We start from the raw sequence: 22871 nt of genomic DNA, 5'->3' as shown, positions 1-22871 counted from the left end.
GCCGAATCGGGCCCTCGGTGCGTGCTGGGCCTCGCTTTGAACGGCCGCGTCCGTGCTCCACTAGGCGGAGCGGGCAGCTGGATAGAAAGGGTCGTTATGGCGACCACGTTTTGTTGAGACGTGCCGGCAGGCCGAGATCGAGCCATGGGATGGCTCCGTGCCGAGATGGTGCGTGGGATCTCGGCCCGGGTAAACCTCCTTCCCTGCACCGAATGCGGGATGCATCCAGCCGCTGGCACAGAACAACCAGCATTCATGGCTTGGCTTTACGAAGCCGGGCTTTGGACAGGAATTGGCGCACCGAGAGGCATTATTGAGTAGACTGGGTGATGAGGTTAGTGTTTTAGACCCAAAATTAGAAAAAAGCGAAATTTGATGATTGGTAATGGTACAGGGATTGGCAGTAGTGATTGGCAGATGATGGGCAGTGATTGGCAAATTTTTGATTTATTGAAATTTGATGTGCAAAATTGGTAGTGAGAGACCCCCGATGTGGTGGGATGGCAAATCCACCATCCTTCCCATGAGGGGGCAAAGGAGCAATAGCTTATGGGGTGTATGGCAGTGAAAACTAGCCCGGGTGGGTTAGGATATTGTGTGTAGGGATCTAGAGAAGATGACCTTAGGTAACGTTAAGGTTAGTTAGTGACTGATACCTGTAGTGGGGACGCAGGTAGATTAGTGTGGATGATAATGACGTGGGAGCGCAATAGTTTAAAGGGACGACTGGGAAGCGCAAGTTTCAGAAGGGAGTAGTTAGATGAGATGATGCCGTGTGTGTGTGAGGATGGAACAGGTGTGATTGCACAGGTGTGCAACTGGACAGGTGTGTGGAGCAGTGTGTGAGTAGTGAGTGTGTGGATCAGCGCGAATGCGCTTGGGGAGAGAAGGGTGCAGGTGGCACCAGGTGTGAGAGCACAGGTGTGCAAATACAGGTGTGTGGAGAGAGTTGGAGTAAGTGGTACGGAGTGGTGTGCATGGTGCGAAGGTGTGGATGGGGGAAGAGTGGACCCCTTTCACGAGTACCCGGGGCGGGTAGTGTAAGTGTTAGGTAGAGGGTACAGGTAAATTGTGGTTGGATATTGGCATCTGTGGTGCGGTTGCAGAATGGTGTTGTGGATGGGTGCATTAGTGTTGTGGAAATGGCTGGGCGTGTAGCCTGTTAGTGTGTGTAGTTGGTTGGGCACTCCACCACTGTGAGGATGTCGGCCAGGTGAGGCCGCAGGTGGGCTCTGGGAGCCGGTAGAGTTGTGGATGGGGCCCGAGGATCCGGAGGATGGACCCGGGTAGCCCAGTGCCAGAGAGGGCACCGAGTGGGGAGAGTGCCAGAGGGCCTTCCCCAGGTAGTTAGGTTAGGGTAAGGAGCAGGTAAGCTCGGAGGCAACCGCAGTGGTGGAGGTGTGCAGGTGGGTAGACCCACTGGGAGAGGTACACGCCACAGCCCAGAAATTGTGCGAGGGCACCGGGAGATGAATCGGAGGAGTGAGACCCCAAATTGAAAAGCACCACAGTTTGGCCAATGGGAATTGGTTTTTAGAACCCATAGTGTAAGAGGGCCAATGGTTTGGCCGGAGAAAGACCCCGGGTAGTGTAAAGTTGTTAAAGTCATTTAGGAAATAGTTAGGATTGAAGAACCTGTCGCACCATACGCAGCCACTTACCTGTGGTGATGATGATGACTCCACACCTGTGTTTTCTTTGTTTTGTTGCAGGAAATGAGATTGCTGTGTGGATTTGTGAGACGCATCACGACGTGGATGAGACATTGGGGTGATTCCATCTCTCCCTCCCTAGGAGGGACTGATGATGAGTTGAAAATGGCAAATTTTGATGAGAGTTGAAAATGGCAAATTTGATTGGTTAGGAGGGAGAGAAGACGAATTTGGTTTATGGGAGGAACGGGGAAGACAGTAGGGATGTTTGTTGATTTGTAAAGTAGATGTTTATGGGTAGTGTTGTGTTTTGTGGATACAGTAAGGGGTAAGGGAGGGGCCATGTAGGTTACCTGGTGGGGGGGGGGGGGCGTACGATAGGAACGTACCTGTCTCACCTGGTTCCCATGTGCCCCCAGTGTGCAGCCCCTTACATTGCGTGCACTTTTGCGCCCTTACCACCTTACTCACTTGTCTGCTTCTTTTGTCTCCCACCTCCGAGGATCTGGCTTTGGGGTAGAGAGAGAGGAGAGAGAGGTGCTGGCTGCGCAGTTGTGGGCCTGCACTTTCGCTGTTTGCTGCCGGGATCGATACACCATATGGACCGCAATGTTTGTGGCCACCCACAATGGACCGCAGTTCGTTTGCGGCCAAGCACCACCCGGGGATGGACCTATGCGTCAACGTGGCACCTATGCCATACAGGTGAACCACTTTTAGTTAACACCAAGTGCACCACAAGAAGAGCAAGAGACACCTGCAGGGTTAGGGGTTGTCGAATTTATTTTTATTCCAATGAACAATGGTGACTGCACCGATTGGTGGTGGGGTGGTGCTTTTGATGCTGGGAAAGGGTGCTCTGCACGTTATTAAAGGCCGTCGGCCACAGAGCACTCGTGGGTTGGTGTATCGATGCTGGCAAGCGCGCTCTCTCTATGCATAACATCTGCATGTGTTCCTCCAAAAACAGGTCCTGGATCGTAGTGTAGATATCAGCGTAATCTTGTAAATAATGCTCCCTACCGGCTGTATGTTTAGTTTGAGAATTCTTTCCGGATTCGGTTATCCTGTGGGTGTGTTTCTGTGAGGAGAAGGGTGCAACGTCGCAGGGGGACATATTTACTCATTCGTGAATATCTGTAAAACTGTCGCACTCAGGGTAGAGTTAATAGTAGAGGGAACTACATTGCGTGCCACACTAAAGTAGGTAAAAATTTATCGGGTCGGGACGCCCCGAGGGTAGAGAAGGGTGCAATGTTGCGAATATGGAATTTGGCCTCCATATCCGCTTGTAAATATTCCCCTATTTTCTCCAATACTCCCCAACTTTCCCCAATCCCCCATTCCCTAGTCCCATTGCATGTAAATAACAATCAGTAGAGCCGACCTTCCCCTTATTCCCCCATTAAATGTCGTGCCCAGGTCCACCGCACCACACGTAGACAACTTTCGGACATCTTCCTAGTTATTCTTAGTCTATGTCAGTTAAGGCCTCGTCTCCATTAATTATGACTCTTCGTTGCACCAGAATGTGATTATATGGCATCAGTAGTGAGTTTAGGACCTTTCCCATACCTCCTTCCATCTTCTTCCCCAACAATTACAACAACAACAGAGGAGATGGCGGCGGCGCGGGGGAGGATGCGTCCTCACACCGGCTCGATTAGCGCCATTGACCACGCGCTCCACGGGGTTACCACGGAGGGGCTGGCTGTCAGCTCCTCCTCAAGGGCGGAGCCTGGTAACCCCCCGCACCCAATCAGAAGGGCGGACCGATTCCATCTGGGGCGGCGCTAGCGAGCCGAGGGCGTGTCACTCCCCGCCGGATATACGCGGCCACGTAGCGGACGTGACGTCAGATGCGCCCCCAGCTGGAGAAAGAAGGACCTGCGAGCGCTGAAACAGATGCGCCCCCAGCTGGAGAAAGAAGGACCTGCGAGCGCTGAAACAGATGCGCCCCCAGCTGGAGAAAGAAGGACCTGCGAGCGCTGAAACAGATGCGCCTGAGTTTGGAGAGGCCTGAGAAAGACCCGCCTGAGAAAGAACGTCACCTCTGAGCGCTGCGACGAGACCTCCCCGCATCTCTGGACCGAACCGTGTTGATCCTGCCCCGAGCCCAGGTGCACCTGGAGCCATCGCTACCTTGCCTTTCCTAGCCATCAATCCCCGTGTGAGTCAGCTTTGTCCCGTTTATCTGTCGTCTGTTGGGAATAATATAAGATTGTGTCTAAGTGCTTGTCTTTCTATGTTGTACCTCTCGTCCCTGTAATCTGACCTTCCGTAACGAATATAATCTCCTCCGGAGGTCTTGAGAACCGTATCCCTGGTGTCGTCATTTTATAACCCAGCCGGGTGTCTTCTTTTTCTTATTGAGCCAGCGTAACGCGACTTCGTCAACGTCGAGTATAGTCGGGTAATTTGTGCGGACACGACGGCCATTCCGCTCGGCCCACTTTAACATCAAAGTCGTGTCTGTAACAATATATATATATATATATATATATATATATATATATATATATATATATATATATATATATATATATATATATATACATATATATATATATATAAACGGGAGATTAAATCAGACGCGGACGTAGCTTCAGGACTTCGATCTTAAATTTGACAAGCTTTCGACCAACAGAGGTCTTCTTCTGAGTCGGCCCCAAGTTCAACATCCAACCATATATGTACTGTATATATATATATATATATATATATATATATATATATATATATATATATATATATATATATATATATATATATATATATAAATATATATATATATATATATATATATATATATATATATATCGATAGATAGATAGATATATAGATAGATAGATAGATAGATATATATATATATATATATATATATATATATATATATATATATATATATATATATATATATATATATATATATATATATAATCGTTAGATTAAATAAGACGCGGACGTAGCTTCAGGACGTCGATCTTTAATTGTCGACAAGCTTTCGACCAACAAAGGTCTTCTTCTGAGTCTACAAAAACAGCAGGCCTTTATATCAGTCAAGTATGTATGGTGATATGTGTGTGAGATGTGTGATGTGTGTAGAAAATGCATACAGAAGGAAGAGCCACGCCAAAGTTCACTCACCAGCCCCAAGTTCAACGGAAGTGACCGTTTGCGTTACGGTCACTTCCGTTAGGGTGCACGTGCATATACAAATATAGAGATATACATACATAAACACACAAGCATATATTCATATCCCATTTATATTCATATAATATATTTATATATTTATATAAATGACATATAAAGGTAGAATGAATGAATGAATGAATGATGAATGAATGAATGAATGAATGAATGAATGGGTTACGGTTAACAATTTGATTGGGTTGATGTGGGAACATGCTTTAGTCATCAAAATTTATGCCATGAGGGACTTTTGTCCGAAGTTTGTGTATCCAAAAGGACTCACGTTTCAGAATCGTGGTGTGTGATCGATTTGTGATTGATTCAATGGCAGAGGTCTGAATGTCATTTATAGAGTGATCCGGTTGATTAAAGTGTATCGTGTAGGGTAGAGATTTGCCCTGACTGGTGTGGAAGTTATTGATTTCTGACCGGGTGTTATTAAATCGTGTGTAGAGTGTATTTTCAGTTTTTCCAACATATTGTTTGGTGCACTTTTGGCAAGTGATTAGGTATATGACCCATGTAGATTTGCAGTTCATATAGGAGGTGATGGGGAATTTTTGTCCAGTGCTAGAACTACAGAATTTGTTTCCTTCTAGTAAATGCTTGTGAATAATGCATTTGTTTGCTGTGCATTTATAGAAGCCAGGGATCCTAGTTTCTTTGTTGTGGGGCTGTGGGTGCTTTGCTTTTACCAAGAGGTCCCTGAGTGTCCGACCGCAGAATCTGCCAAAAATGGCAGAAGAAACTTCTCTCTGCCAATTAGAAACACACTTCATTGCAAGAAACTATGACCCTCACTCTGTGAAAGAAGCAATAACCCAAGCAAAACACATACCGAGAGCAGACCTTCTGACTTACAAACCCAAACCTGCAACTAACCGTGTCCCACTGGTAACCACCTACTCTGCTACCTCATCCCAATTGCCAAGTATTCTGAATAAGGCCCTTCCTCTCCTCCATCAATCAGAAACACTCGGCACCACATTTCCTCAACCTCCACTAACATCATTTCGACGTGGTCGGACACTCAGGGACCTCTTGGTAAAAGCAAAGCACCCACAGCCCCACAACAAAGAAACTAGGATCCCTGGCTTCTATAAATGCACAGCAAACAAATGCATTATTCACAAGCATTTACTAGAAGGAAACAAATTCTGTAGTTCTAGCACTGGACAAAAATTCCCCATCACCTCCTATATGAACTGCAAATCTACATGGGTCATATACCTAATCACTTGCCAAAAGTGCACCAAACAATATGTTGGAAAAACTGAGAATACACTCTACACACGATTTAATAACACCCGGTCAGAAATCAATAACTTCCACACCAGTCAGGGCAAATCTCTACCTTACACGATACACTTTAATCAACCGGATCACTCTATAAATGACATCCAGATCTCTGCCATTGAATCAATCACAAATCGATCACACACCACGATTCTGAAACGTGAGTCCTTTTGGATACACAAACTTCGGACAAAAGTCCCTCATGGCATAAATTTTGATGACTAAAGCATGTTCCCACATCAACCCAATCAAATTGTTAACCGTAACCCATTCATTCATTCATTCATTCATTCATTCATTCATTCATGCATTCATTCATTCATTCATTCATTCATTCATCATTCATTCATTCATTCTACCTTTATATGTCATTTATATAAATATATTATATGAATATAAATGGGATATGAATATATGATTGTGTGTTTATGTATGTATATCTCTATATTTGTATATGCACGTGCACCCTAACGGAAGTGACCGTAACGCAAACGGTCACTTCCGTTGAACTTGGGGCTGGTGAGTGAACTTTGGCGTGGCTCTTCCTTCTGTATGCATTTTCTACACACATCACACATCTCACACACATATCACCATACATACTTGACTGATATACATGCCTGCTGTTTTTGTAGACTCAGAAGGAGACCTTTGTTGGTCGAAAGCTTGTCGACAATTAAAGATCGACGTCCTGAAGCTACATCCGCGTCTTATTTAATCTAACGATTATATATTCAATACAAATGAGACGCCCTGCTCGTACTTTGGAGTTTCTACTATTTCTTACAGTTATATATATATATATATATATATATATATATATATACACACACACACACACACACCACATCCTCCTCTGGCCTTAGTTCAGTTTACTGAACATTTACCATTTGGAATTGATCATAAACACCGTCAGCGAGAGAGTGCGGACTTTAGAACATCGGAGCAGGACTGATAAGGTTAAAATGTGTGGTCTTGCCCCCAACCTTTCCCCACACGGGCATTTTGCCACACCTGACATCTTGCTTTACCAATGATACCCATTCAGCTCATTTTCTGTCCTGATTTTCCTTCGAAATTGTTTGCAGAACGTCTCAACATCGAGTCTGCACTAATCGAGGAAAAGATGAAATCACATGATCCAAGACCTCGATCGGACGGAACTCTGCTTGGACTTCTTCAAGTGATATTCCGCCTCCTGTTCTACGATCCAGTCGTCGTCACCAAGTACAGGAACGTGCGTTTCATCACCGTCAATTATAGTGCCTGGGACTATGCCGGCAGTGACAAGCTTTGGGCTGGAATAATGACCACGCTGTGTGAAGCTGTACATAAGAACTTCCATCCATTAACCATCGGCACGCATCGTGCTATTTCTCGTGATGTGATTCCCAAACCTGCGGATGAAGCACACAAAGGGTACGATCCACATCCATGCTGATAAAACACACAATCTGTATGATCCACATCCATGCAAATAAAACACACAATCTGTGTGATCCACATCCATACTGATAAAACACACAATCTGTATGATCCACATCCATGGGAATAAAACACACAATAGGTATGACAGACATAAATGAGAATAAAACACACAATCTGTATGATCCACATCCATGCTGATAAAACACACAATCTGTATGATCCACATCCATGCTGATAAAACACACAATCAGTATGATCCACATCCATGGGAATAAAACACACAATCGGTATGATCCACATCCATGGGCATAAAACACACAATCTGTATGATCCACATCCATGCTGATAAAACACACAATCGGTATGATCCACATCCATGCGAATAAAACACACAATCTGTATGATCCACATCCATGCTGATAAAACACACAATCAGTATGATCCACATCCATGCGAATAAAACACACAATCAGTATGATCCACATCCATGCAAATAAAACACACAATCCGTATGATAGACAGAAATGAGAATAAAACACACAATAGGTATGATCCATATCCATGCGAATAAAACACAATCTGTATGATCGACATCGATGTGGATATAACACACAATCGGTTTGATCCACATCCATGCGAATAAAACACACAATCTGTATGATCCATATCCATGCGAATAAAACACAATCTGTATGATCGACATCGATGCGAATAAAACACACAATCGGTATGATCCACATCCATGCGAATAAAACACACAATCTGTATGATCCACATCCATGCTGATAAAACACACAATCAGTATGATCCACATCCATGCGAATAAAACACACAATCAGTATGATCCACATCCATGCTGATAAAACACACAATCAGTATGATCCACATCCATGCAAATAAAACACACAATCCGTATGATAGACAATAGACATAAATGAGAATAAAACATACAATCGGTAGGATCCACATCCATGCGAATTAAACACAATCTGTATGATCGACATCGATGTGGATAAAACACACAATCGGTATGATCCACATCCATGCGAATAAAACACACAATCTGTATGATCCACATCCATGCTGATAAAACACACAATCAGTATGATCCACATCCATGGGAATAAAACACACAATCAGTATGCTCCACATCCATGGGAATAAAAGACAATCTGTATGATCTACATCCATGCGAATATAACACACAATCTGTATGATCCACATCCATGTGAATAAAACACAATCTGTGTGATCCACATCCATGCTGACAAGACACACAATCAGTATGATCCACGTCCATGAGAATAAAACACACAATCGGTATGATCGACATCGATGTGGATAAAACACATAATCAGTGTCATCCACATCTATGCGAATAAAACACACAATCGGTATGATCGACATCCCTGCTGATAAAACACACAATCGGTATGATCGACATCCGTGGAGATAATACACACAATCTGTATGATCGACATCGATGTGGATAAAACACATAATCAGTGTCATCCACATCCATGCGAATAAAACACACAATCAGTATGATCCACATCCATGGGAATTAAACACACAATCAGTATGATAGACATCCATGCGAATAAAACACAAATTCAGTATGATCCACATCCATTGGAATAAAACACACAATCGGTATGATCGACATCCATGTCGATAAAACACACAATCGGTATGATCGACATCCATGGGGATAAAACACACAATCAGTATGATCCACATCCATGCAAATAAAACACACAATCCGTATGATAGACATAAATGAGAATAAAACACACAATCGGTAGGATCCACATCCATGCGAATTAAACACAATCTGTATGATCGACATCGATGTGGATAAAACACACAATCGTTACGCTCCACATCCATGTGAATAAAACACACAATCGGTATGATCCACATCTATGCAAATAAAACACACAATCGATACGAACAACCTCCATGCAAATAAAACACACAATCGTTATGATCCACATCCTTGCGGATAAAACACACAATCGTTATGATCCACATCCTTGCGGATAAAACACACAATCGGTATGATCCACATACCTGCAAATAAAACACACATCGGTACGATCCACATCCATGGGGATAAAACACACAATCGGTATGATCCACATCTATGCAAATCAAACACACAATTGGTACGAACAACATCCATGCGAATAAAACACACAATCGGTACAAACAACGTCCATGTGAATAAAACACACAATCGGTACGAACAACATCCATGCAAATAAAACACACAATCGGTATGATCCACATCCATTAAAATAAAACACACAATTGGTATGACCGACATCAATGTGGATAAAACACCCAATCTGTATGATATACATGCATGCGAATGAAACACACAATCTGTGTGATCCACATCCATGCTGATAAAACACACAATCAGTATGAACCACATCCATGCTGATAAACACACAATCGGTATGATCCACTTCCATGCGAATAAAACACACAATCTGAATGATCCACATCCATGCAAATAAAACACACAATCTGTATGATCTACATGCATGCGAATGAAACACACAATCTGTGTGATCTACATCCATGCTGATAAAACACACAATCAGTATGAACCACATCCATGCTGATAAACACAATCGGTATGATCCACTTCCATGCGAATAAAACACACAATCTGAATGATCCACATCCATGCGAATAAAACGCACAATCGTTACGATCCACATCCGTGCAGATAAAACACACAATCGGTACGATCCACATCCATGCAAATAAAACACACAATCGTTACGATCCACATCCGTGCAGATAAAACACACAATCGGTATGATCCACAGCCATGGGGATGAAACACACAATCGTTACGATCTACATCCATGTGAATAAAACACACAATCGGTATGATCCACATCCATGCAGATAAAACACACAATCGTTACGCTCCACATTCATGTGAATAAAACACACAATCGGTATGATCCACATCCATGGGGATAAAACACACAATCGCTATGATCCACATACCTGCAAATAAAACACACAATCGGTACGATCCACATCCATGGGGATAAAACACACAATCGCTATGATCCACATCTATGCAAATCAAACACACAATTGCTATGAACAACATCCATGCGAATAAAACACACAATCGTTACGATCCACATCCGTGCAGATAAAACACACAATCGGTACGATCCACATCCATGCAAATAAAACACACAATCGTTACGATCCACATCCGTGCAGATAAAACATACAATCGGTATGATCGACATCCATGTGGATAAAACACACAATCGGTATGATCGACATCCATGGGGATAAAACACACAATCAGTATGATCCACATCCATGTGGATAAAACACACAATCGGTATGATCGACATCCATGGGGATAAAACACACAATCAGTATGATCCACATCCATGCAAATAAAACACACAATCCGTATGATAGACATAAATGAGAATAAAACACACAATCGGTAGGATCCACATCCATGCGAATTAAACACAATCGGTATGATCGACATCCATGTGGATAAAACACACAATCGTTATGCTCCACATTCATGTGAATAAAACACACAATCCGTATGATCCACATACCTGCAAATAAAACACACAATCGGTACGATCCACATCCATGGGGATAAAACACACAATCGGTATGATCCACATCTATGCAAATCAAACACACAATTGGTACGAACAACATCCATGTGAATAAAACACACAATCGGTACAAACAACGTCCATGCGAATAAAACACACAATCGGTATGATCCACATCTATGCAAATAAAACACACAATCGATACGAATAACATCCATGCAAATAAAACACACAATCGATACGAATAACATCCATGCAAATAAAACACACAATCGTTATGATCCACATCCTTGCGGATAAAACACACAATAGTTATGATCCACATCCTTGCGGATAAAACGCACAATCGGTATGATCGACATCCATGCAGATAAAGCACACAGTCATTACGATCCACATCCATGTGGATAAAGCACACAGTCATTACGATCCACATCCATGTGAATAAAACACACAATCGTTACGATCCACATCCACATGTGAATAAAACACACAATCGGTATGATCCACATCCATGTGAATAAAACACACAATCGTTACGATCCACATCCATGTGAATAAAGCACACAATCGTTACGATCCACATCCATGTGGATAAAGCACACAATCGTTATGATCCACATCCTTGTGGATAAAGCACACAATCGGTATGATCCACATCCATGTGAATAAAACACACAATCGTTACGATCCACATCCATGTGAATAAAGCACACAATCGTTACGATCCACATCCATGTGGATAAAGCACACAATCGTTATGATCCACATCCTTGTGGATAAAGCACACAATCGTTACGATCCACATCCATGTGAATAAAACACACAATCGTTACGATCCACATCCATGTGGATAAAGCACACAATCGTTATGATCCACATCCATGTGGATAAACCACACAATCGTTACGATCCACATCCATGTGGATAAAGCACACAATCGTTACGATCCACATCCATGTGGATAAAGCACACAATCGTTACGATCCACATCCATGTGGATAAAGCACACAATCGTTACGATCCACATCCATGTGAATAAAACACACAATCGGTATGATCCACATCCGTGCAGATAAAACACACAATCGGTATGATCCACATCCATGGGGATAAAACACACAATCGGTATGATCCACATACCTGCAAATAAAACACACAATCGGTACGATCCACATCCATGGGGATAAAACACACAATCGGTATGATCCACATCTATGCAAATCAACCCCACATTCGGTATGATCCACATCTATGCAAATCAAACACACAATCGGTACGATCCACATCTATGGGGATAAAACACACAATCGGTATGATCCACATCTATGCAAATCAAACACACAATCGGTACGATCCACATCTATGGGGATAAAACACACAATCAGTATGATCGACATCCATGTGGATAAAGAACACAGTCATTACGATCCACATCCATGGGGATAAAACACACAATCGGTATGATCCACATCTATGGGGATAAAACACACAATCGGTATGATCCACATCTATGCAAATCAAACACACAATCGGTACGATCCACATCTATGGGGATAAAACACACAATCGGTATGATCGACATCCATGTGGATAAAGCACACAGTCATTACGATCTACATCCATGTGAATCAAACACACAATCGGTATGATCGACATCCATGTGGATAAAGCACACAGTCGGTATGGTCCACATTCTTGTGGATAAAACACACAATCGTTATGATCCACATCGCTGTGGATAAAACACAAAATGTATACGATCCACATCGCTGCACACAAAACACCCAACGGTATGATCCACATATTCCCAGGCAATACTTCTTTGGGTCTTTATGAATCAATCTAAGAATGATTGTGTCAATAGTGACTTCTTTTATAACATCCTGCGTTTGTTCGGATCGATGTGAAACGTGATGAAAATGTTTCCAGAATATCATTCCAGAACTTGGTGTTACAGGGGAGTGGAGAAAAGGTGGTGGTGTGTTGATTTGTGATTGGGGGTTGAGTGTGTAGGTTTGTGTTATGGGGGTCATTGTCTCGGTTTGTGATGGTCGGGGCAGTGTGTAGGTTTGTGTTAGTGGGGTCAGTGTGTAGGTTTGTGATGGTGGGGTCAGTGTGTAGGTTTGTGTTAGGGGGGTCAGTGTGTAGGTTTGTGATGGTGGGGTCAGTGTGTAGGTTTGTGTTAGTGGGGTCAGTGTGTAGGTTTGTGATGGTGGGGTCAGTGTGTAGGTTTGTGTTAGGGGGGTCAGTGTGTAGGTTTGTGATGTTGGGATCAGTGTGTAGGTTTGTGTTAGGGGGGTCAGTGTGTAGGTTTGTGTTAGGGAGGTCAGTGTGTAGGTTAATGATGTTGGGGTCAGTGTGTAGGTTTGTGTTAGGGGGGTCAGTGTGTAGGTTTGTGTTAGGGAGGTCAGTGTGTAGGTTAATGATGTTGGGGTCAGTGTGTAGGTTTGTGTTAGGGGGGTCAGTGTGTAGGTTTGTGTTAGGGAGGTCAGTGTGTAGGTTAATGATGTTGGGGTCAGTGTGTAGGTTTGTGTTAGGGGGGTCAGTGTGTAGGTTTGTGTTAGGGAGGTCAGTGTGTAGGTTAATGATGTTGGGGTCAGTGTGTAGATTTGTGATGTTGGTGTCAATGTGTAGGTTTGTGATGGTGGGGTCAGTGTGTAGGTTTGTGTTAGGGGGGTCAGTGTGTAGGTTTGTGTTAGGGGGGTCAGTGTGTAGGTTTGTGATGGTGGGGTCAGTGTGTAGGTTTGTGTTAGGGGGGTCAGTGTGTAGGTTTGTGTTAGGGGGGTCAGTGTGTAGGTTTGTGATGGTGGGGTCAGTGTGTAGGTTTGTGTTAGGTGGGTCAGTGTGTAGGTTTGTGTTAGGGGGGTCAGTGTGTAGGTTTGTGATGGTGGGGTCAGTGTGTAGGTTTGTGTTAGGGGGGTCATTGTGTAGGTTTGTGATAGGGGGGTCAGTGTGTAGGTTTGTGATGGTGGGGTCAGTGTGTCGGTCTGTGTTGGGGGAGGGGGGTCAGTGTGTGTAGGTTTTGTTGGGGGGGGGGGTAGTGTGTGGGTTTGTGTTAGGGGTGTTAATGAGTAGATTTGTAATAGGGGAGTAAACCTTATTTGTGTGTTTGTGTTTTTACCACCTGGTTAGATATATTGCATGTAACCTTTTTTGTTGTTAGTATAATCTTGTTTTATTGCACTCCTTTTTCATTTTGATTTCAGTGAATGGAAGGCCAAGCGTGTGCTGTGTGTGATCCCTCTTTGGCTGTACTCAGCTTTCCTGCTTCCACTCTCGCTGCTCGTTGGCATTTTGGCCTTGATTATGGGTTTTCCCACTCAGTATGGAGTCATGGTCGTGAGTCTGGAGAGCATCGGGATAACTGTTGCCAGCGTTTCAGGAATCGTCACATTGAAGAAGCTATTCCCCATTGTGTACAACTTAATTGTGCCCCAAAAGGAATTCATCGAGAAGCTCTTGAACAAAACTGACTTCAGCGCACAACTTGGCTTTATGAAAAAGGTACCATGCTTGTTTCTCTTGGGTTTGGAGGATTTTGCGTGACACTACCTTTTCATATAAAGCTCTTTTGTGCCTATCTCAAGTTTATTTGACATCATACCTTGGCTAGTCTCCATATGTGCCGTTCCATTCGATTCGATTCACAAACTCCTTTCCCTATCTCCTCACTCTCCTACCACATCTCTCTCCTCCTCTCTCCTCCTCTTCCCCCTTCCCTCCATATTTTTTTGCTTTAGCTCTATATTTGTATGAAAAGTACCTCTCCCGGCCTAATACATACTCACAAACAAGAGCAATACGACTGTGCCACCAATATACCTCTGCATAGTCCCACAACGGGTAGATGCCCTCGTTCGCTGTCCAAAAAAAAAAACAACTTTTATTTAAATCCCTTCAGCTGTTTTCAAATATCACATTTTCATCAGCCATGACGGGTTTCACATCATTCGGTGAAGCGGTTTCAGAGAAGGGATTTTTTTTAATATTGGATTTCAAACTAATATGGCTGCCACACCACGTGACATGTTACCTTTAAAAATGTACATTCTACTTGTGTATGGGTAGGGGATCATGTTTGTGAAGTTTCGTGTTGATCGGATAAGGTTCGTTTTTCCATCCAAGATGGTTGCCAAACCACGTGACCTACGACATCATCATTTTCAAACTAATGCAACAATGGTGTTAGATAATATTTGTAAAATTTTGCATCGATAGGGTAAGTGGTTTCAGAGTTATAATTATTTTATATTTCCCTTCAATCCAATATGGCTGCCACACCATGTAACCAATTATGTTTTTGTAATCATCTTTTAATCGCCATGACTAGTCAATGACACACTTAAAGTTTCGTGTCAATCGATTTGGTGATTTGGGAGAAGATGTTTTTTTAAGATAATAATAATAATAATAATACATTTATTTTATATAGCGCTTTTCAAGAAGCCCAAAGACGCTTTGACAGAGAACAAAAAACAAGTGCAAAAAGACAAAAATAAATCGGTAAATAATCAAAGCAAAAGGAAGGAGAAGGAGAAGAGATAATCAGGGGTTAAATGCTGTGGGTTAAATGTTAAATGCAGTGTTGAACAGGTGGGTCTTGAGTGATGTTTTGAATGTGGTGAGTGAGGAGGAGTCTCTGATGGTGTGAGGTAGTGAGTTCCAGAGGGTGGGAGCAGCGATGGAGAAGGCCCTGTCCCCCCAGGATCTGAATTTGGTCTGGATGGGGGGGGGGGGGTCAGGAGGTTGGTACCAGCAGAGCGGAGGTTGCGGGTGGGAGTGTGTCTGGAGAGGAGGTCAGTAAGGTAGGATGGGGCCAGGTTATGGAGGGCTTTGTAGGTCAAGAGGAGGATTTTGTACTGGATTCTCTGGGGGATGGGGAGCCAGTGAAGCTTGTAAAGGACGGGGGTGATGTGGTCACGGGTCCGGTAATGGGTGAGTAGACGGGCATCGGAGTTCTGAATGTATTGGAGTTTATTGGTGATTGTTGAGAGTGAACCATAGAGGAGGCTGTTGCAGTAGTCCAGACGGGAGGTGATGAAGGCGTGGATGAGGGTTTCTGCAGCCGTGGAGGAGAGGGATGGACGGAGACGGGCGATGTTTTTCAGGTGAAAGAAGGCTGTCTTTGTGATTTGTTTAGTGTATTTGTCGAAGGAGAGGGTTTGGTCAAAGATGATGCCAAGATTCCGGATGTGAGGGGAGGTGGATACTGGGAAACCGTCGATGTTGAGGGCGAAGTTATGGGTGGATTTGGTGAGCGTTTTTGGGCCAATGATGATTATTTCAGATTTATCACAGTTAAGTTTGAGGAAGTTGATTTGAAGCCAGGATTTTATTTCAGTGATGCAGTTTGTCAGGATAGAGTGGGTGGCGGTGGAGATGGACTTGGTGGAGATGAAAAGCTGGATGTCATCGGCGAAGCAGTGGAATTGGAGACCATGACGGCGGACCATATTAGGTTAAATCCAATATGGCTGCCAAACCATGTGACTTATGATGTCGTAAATTTAATATTTCAATAAAAATGGATCATAGATTATGTGCATGCAATTTCAGAATTTTCCATTCAGCGGTTTCAAAGAAATAAGTTTAAAATTATTTGCGTTTAATCCAAGATGGCTGCCATACCATATGACTTATGACGTCACAATTATCATAAAAACATTATGCATGGGTGTCACTCCTACCCTGAGAGTATCGTCTCAATCGGACATATGGTGCTGAGAAAAACGAGGTTTAACCCATACAGACAGACGGACGGATGGACGGACAATCCGAAAAGATAATGCCTCCAGCCACCTTCGGGGCCGGAGGCATAAAAAGTACAATGTAATTCAGTAGAGCGCATACCTCGCCAGGCTGAACAGTTTACGTTTTGTATCCCACTGACAGATCAGATCTGGATCCGGACCTGAACCAAAATTGAATAGGCCTGTTATTGTCGCCCTAACCAACTCATCCACCAAATTTCATCCGAATCCGTCCACAAAGTTTTCAGATATCCTTCTGTATATCGTTTTTCGCCCAATCACTTAATGGGGAAGAAGAACTTTATAAAAATCTTTTTAAACCATCTTATATACAGATCGTCACCAAATTTGAACCAATTCGTCCTTGTCACGCACCCTGTCCTCCAAGTTTATTCCGAATCCGTCCTTAGCTTTTTGCGATTATAGTGCTATGCACAGGTGGAAGGCCAAATGCAAACCAACAATGCGGAAAGGCGAATGCTAAACCATGAACCAATAAATTCCACATTCCTGTGCCACCTTCAGTCGAACGTCAGGCTTGGACAGCCGGTTCATGAAGGACTTGGGCAAAAAACGTACTGCAGCTGAATGTTTCTATACGTGGTCAATGGGTAAACTGCAAATGGTAAATCTGCGAATGTCACATGTGGAACCCCTCAAATCATTTCCTCATTCTTCTTTAAACTCAATCTCTCTATATTTTCACTGAGAGCAAAAAACAATGTTACAAACACTCGTGCGGTGAACTACGAGTAATATAAACGTCGTTCTAACATATAAACCAATACAGAGGAATCTTCTGGCGAGCAAGGGTGGATAAGTAACACATCATATGGATAGAAAAATCAAAATCACAATTGTATTGAGGTATTATTGGACCAGCGAATGTTTCTGCTGAACTCGTGATTGTGTTTACATCCAAATAGGGAGCAGTTTCAGACGAATCGAAATTCGAAAATAAATTGTGTTGAAAAATTCATGAAACCTCCCATCCACCTTAGGAAACCCGCTGAGATGACAATATGTTCCACAGTAGGTTTGTCGGGGCTAGCCCCAAAACTGAGAGTAGTTTGGGGACGGACACTCCTGCTTTATATTGTTGCAGATCCGGAGGTCGGCGCTCCCCTTACCAAGGGGGGGAGGGGGTTAATCCCCCTGTCTTTTACACTGGCCGATCCTCCGTTCCTGGAAATTACATGCTCCTCTGCGGGGTGAGATTGGCCAGGGTGATTGGTCAATGGGTTCCCAGATACCTTTGCCAATCCCTCCGCAAAGCAGGGATATAATTCCCTGCTCGGACCCGGACAAGATGGAGTTTGCCGAGCGGTTAGCAGTCCGAAATCCGAGCCGTTAACAAAAAGACTAATCCCGATTAAGCGGTTGGCCAAATCGTGCCACGTATATCAATTGGGGACAGGACGAAAGCGATCGGATGAGAAGAAACCAAGGGGTAAAGAAAGAACAAATATGGTTTATTTATACAGTAATGATTAAAGAGGAAACGAAAGGGCAAGAATATACAAGAGAGGAAATAAAAGGACACAGGGCAAGCTTAAACAGTCTTAATTAACACGCCCAGGACAGAATAAACACACTTACACGAAAGGATGGAATGGCAGGGATGGTGGGAAGGAAGAGAAGGGTCCAGGCAGATGGTAGGCGTCGAGGTCCGGCTCCAACCTCGCGCTCCGGTCCACGCTCCGGGTTCGAGGCAAAACCCGGCAACCAGCTCCGCGTGTCGTTGAACGCGACCGGACAATTATATACAGCGGGGGAAAGCTGGGATCCTTCGCGTACGTAATAGCTGGATGGTCGTGCTAGCGAACCCTCTCCAACCCTTCTTTCACAGCGCGCGCCTCCAACAAGTTCATGAACACAACCAAGGCCTTCTCCACAACTCTCTTGTGCACGCCTTCTCTCCCCTTTTTAGCTCGACCCCGTAAGTAGTCCGCAGCGGCGCTTATATTGGCCGCCCGCGTATCAAGCCGCCTGCCTTTTGGAAATGCCCACCGGTGAGCTCGCCTCGGCCTTGGTTGGTCGCGAGGGCTCACCGGTCCCGCCCCTTGATGAGGCGTTGACAGAGCCACGCCTTGTTCCTGGCGCTTGGCTGACTCCTCCCCCTTCTTCTCCAAGACGACCGCGTGCGTAATGGCATCGCACGGGTTAGAAAACCAATCGCACTGATGTTGAGGGAGCTGTAGGGCCTATCCTTATTTCATTAATGCAACGTAGATTCAAACTATTGGGAACAGAGCCTTACCTGAAACACATACTAATGAAATAACTAAAGAAGATCCTATGGTGTCCTACGTGTTGCTCGTGGCCTATCTATGGTGCTCTCTTTTAACATTAGAAGAGGGGATATTTACAGGGGATTATTTATAAGGGATTATTATTTACAAAGTGGAGGGTTCTAAAAACCGCAACAATATTATAGATACAGTACCTTATATCGTTTTTGGTCCTAATCTCTCAGTGGTGAAGAATTACTTGGAAATATAAAAAAAATTCTCCTATCCAGATCTGGATCTTCACCAAAATCGAATCAATTCGTCCTAGTCAGTTTTCAGACACCCGACCTGTCCACAAAGTTTCGTCCAAATCCATCAACAACTTTTTGAGATATCCTGCTCACCAAAAAACAGACAACACAGGGGTGAAAACATAACCCCCGTCCACCTTTGGTGGCAGAGGTGATTATTGGAAGTAACACTAGTTGAAGAATTTCGCAACATACTCAATCTGGTTTGACCATTGACAAGACTCGTACAAACCTTATTGGGATTAACGATGGAATGATGGTCACACATGTTATTAAAGCCACTTCTACCAATGTAAACTTCTCTGTGATAATATGTAGACTGGCAGCATTACCAATTTACATGCTTGTTTTATCATATAACAACTCACATAACAACTTACCTTTGGCTTCTGCTCACATAATGTTTGCTAATGGAGTGTACAGATGGATGTGCTGGTTCTCTTCAACCAGAATAGCTAAAGGGTGAACTTTTTTACACACACACACACACACACACACGTTATTGCAAAATCCCATCTCCCGCTGCGAGGAGGACAGGCTAGCAATACAGGAACTGGACAACAAAGCATCATACAAATACCCCAGAGTAGAAGAGGGTTACCAAATATGTCAAAAACAAATGCGCAAAACAATTACCAAAGAATAACTGCGTAGGAAAGGCTGATCTTGAAAACATATCTCACCCCAAGGAACAAAATCAAAGCCATAAACCAACTCACAATTCTAGTATTCCAGTACAGCTGTGGAATTATAAACTGGCCACAAGCGTAAAACAATAAACTGGATATCAAAACAAGAATCTCCTCACCATCCACAAAATATTCTACAAAAACCAATGCATCCTGAGAATTTACCTGCCTAGACGAGAATGAGGTAGCAGCATGGTGGAACTCAACCAAGACAACAGCACAGCAACCGGACAACAGGAATGGGTGAATACATCAAAAGTGCAACAGACTACCGAATCAAATTTGTAAGCGAACACGCTAACAACAAACCAGAGAAGGTATCCCTAACCCACCTTGCAAAAATAATTCCCAAAGACAGGTGTGAATAGAAGATGTCACACATGAAAATTAAACAGTAAATAATACAGCTCCAATGATTGCAAAAAAAAAACACAAAATAAAAATATAAAACAAAATATCAATAAATATACACCAACAACTGAGAAAACGATAAAAGAGCAGAAACGTATAAAAAAAGAGTTGGACATATTGGGAGTAAACAAAGAAGGCTGTGGAATGGCTAAGAAGAGGTTAGCTCAACTGGGATGGAGAACAAGTCATTATTAATGCCCAAGACCAAGGACACTTCACGAATGACTTTAAGAAAATGGTGGGACTGAGTCAATCAGACAGGTGTAGGTTATGCAGGGTAGAAATAGAAAGTACGAGGCACCTCCTCTTAGGATGTAAAAAAAAACTCATGTCAGAAGAGCTGTACACCCAAAGGCACAACAATGTATGTCGAGTAATCCACTGGCACATCTGCAAAAGTCTCAATAATCCAGTTCCAGAAAACTCATGGAAACATGAACCAAAAGTAATAACTGAAAACAAGGAAGTAATGCTCACGTATGACCAAATTATTCCATCAATCGTGAACATAGAAAATAAAGCATTGCAACCGGATATAGTACTGAGGTACAAAAAAGAAAAGAAGGCATTGCTGATTGAGGTGAGAGAGGGATTTTGGTACCCAGTGATTTGGCCCAAGCAACACAGAACCAAGATCTCAAAAATGAAGTGAAAAGATCCTGGAAGGTGATGAACACAGAAATTGTACCAGTGATTATTGGAGCAATGGGAATGATAAAAAAGAACCTTACAGAGATCTTTAAAACCATCCTTAGGTACTTTACGACAAATGAACTGCAGTTGGTAGTTGTCCGAGGCTCGATGAGGATCCTCAAAAGAGCCCTCGGAACAAGACTTTGAGAACAAGAAAACTTCACAAACTGGTAGGACTGGGAGGACTCCGTTCCACCTTCTGAAACCTGCATATGGAGACAACAACTAACGACACACAAACAAACACGCACGCTAGACATGATATTAGTTCAGAAAAAGTTCGAAGTTCACACTTGACCAATGCTAAGTTTCATAGGTTAGTGTTTTGCAAAAGTAATTTGTTTGGCAAGTACAACAAATTCCTGACGTAAGGAAAGACTTTGACCCATTCAAACCCCACCCTTCCTTCCATTGTGTCATTAGGTCAAAGAGGAAATCCAAACCATCACCAACTTCGTGCACTTCATGGAGGTGTTTGAAAGGCGCCGCATACGTATAGTTCTGGAAATCACTGACCTGGACCGCTGTGGATCAGAGAAGATCATCAGGGTGCTCGAAGCCATGAGGACTCTTTTATCAGACGAAGAGGCACAATTCTTCATCTCCATCTTGGCTATGGACTCAAATGTGATAGAGCGAGCTATGGGGGATTGCATTGCCAACAAAGGAACAACGGACAAAAATGGCTACGAACTTCTGAACCACATCGTAGACCTTCCATTGTGCGTCCCGACAATAGATGGGAAGACAAAGCTGCAGATCTTGCAAAAGCTCATTCATAGAGAGAAAGAAAACATTGAAATCTATCAATACATGTCGCATGAGCAAGTAACCGTTGATACATCAGAAATGATCATGAACCCCATTTTACACACCTCGGACCACCCTGTGAAGCAAGTGCAAAAGGTAAAGGTCGCTCCGTTTATCAAATTGGCTCTGAAACATCTGCAAAACAAAGATAAGTATCTGTTTTGTTGCTTGGAAACAAACCTTGTGAAAATCCGTAGGGCAGTCAACACCATTCCGTTGTTCATCAATCTGTTGTCTCAACATGATGCGATTACAAAGGAACATTGTTTAACTCAGACTGTCGTCAAGGACATGGCAGTGAAGGTGGCGGCATGGGTCGTGCTGGCCTCACAGTGGCCTTGCAGGCTTAGTTGGATCATCCACTGGACGGAACCATCGCCACAACGGACAGGGGACATCAGTCCACCGGCCCACTATACTGGTTCTACGACTCTGTGGGAAGTGTACCAACAGTCACAGAACGAGTTCTGCCCCATCATGGTCAGTCGAGCCAAGCCACCTTGTTGTTCTTGCACTTAACATCTCGATATTCCATGAGACATTTTTGTAAGACTTATATCACCTTTCGTGGAAAAACACAACCACAGTGGGTTTTGTAAAGGTAGAGCAATTTTAATTTGTAATATCATGTTTTCATTCAGTTTCATGACACATGATGCTTTTTGCACAATGTTCAACCAGACTCGGTGGCGCGTAATGGTAAGAGCGTCCGCCATGAGTCTGGGAGGTCGGCGGTCAGAACCCCGGCCGAGTCATACTGGAGACTAAAAATGGTA

The 22871-nt window shown here is 43.4% G+C and overlaps 1 protein-coding gene across 1 annotated transcript in view; it reads left to right on the top strand.

Moving 5' to 3' along the window:
- LOC137426555 (NTPase KAP family P-loop domain-containing protein 1-like) overlaps nucleotides 1-22871 on the top strand; it is a 73058-nt gene that overhangs the window by 49186 nt on the left and 1001 nt on the right. Inside the window, exons 4-7 of the mRNA XM_068115178.2 lie at nucleotides 7232-7562; nucleotides 14407-14704; nucleotides 21709-22191; nucleotides 22384-22575. Coding sequence (XP_067971279.2) covers nucleotides 7232-7562; nucleotides 14407-14704; nucleotides 21709-22191; nucleotides 22384-22575 — 1304 coding nt within the window. The remainder of the gene's footprint in view (nucleotides 1-7231; nucleotides 7563-14406; nucleotides 14705-21708; nucleotides 22192-22383; nucleotides 22576-22871) is intronic.

This window comes from Myxine glutinosa, chromosome 5 (assembly GCF_964187855.1).
Source record: "Myxine glutinosa chromosome 5, kmMyxGlut1.1, whole genome shotgun sequence".
Taxonomy (NCBI): domain Eukaryota; kingdom Metazoa; phylum Chordata; class Myxini; order Myxiniformes; family Myxinidae; genus Myxine; species Myxine glutinosa.
Note: the sequence above shows the minus strand (reverse complement) of the source record. Positions and strands in the feature narration are given on the sequence as shown.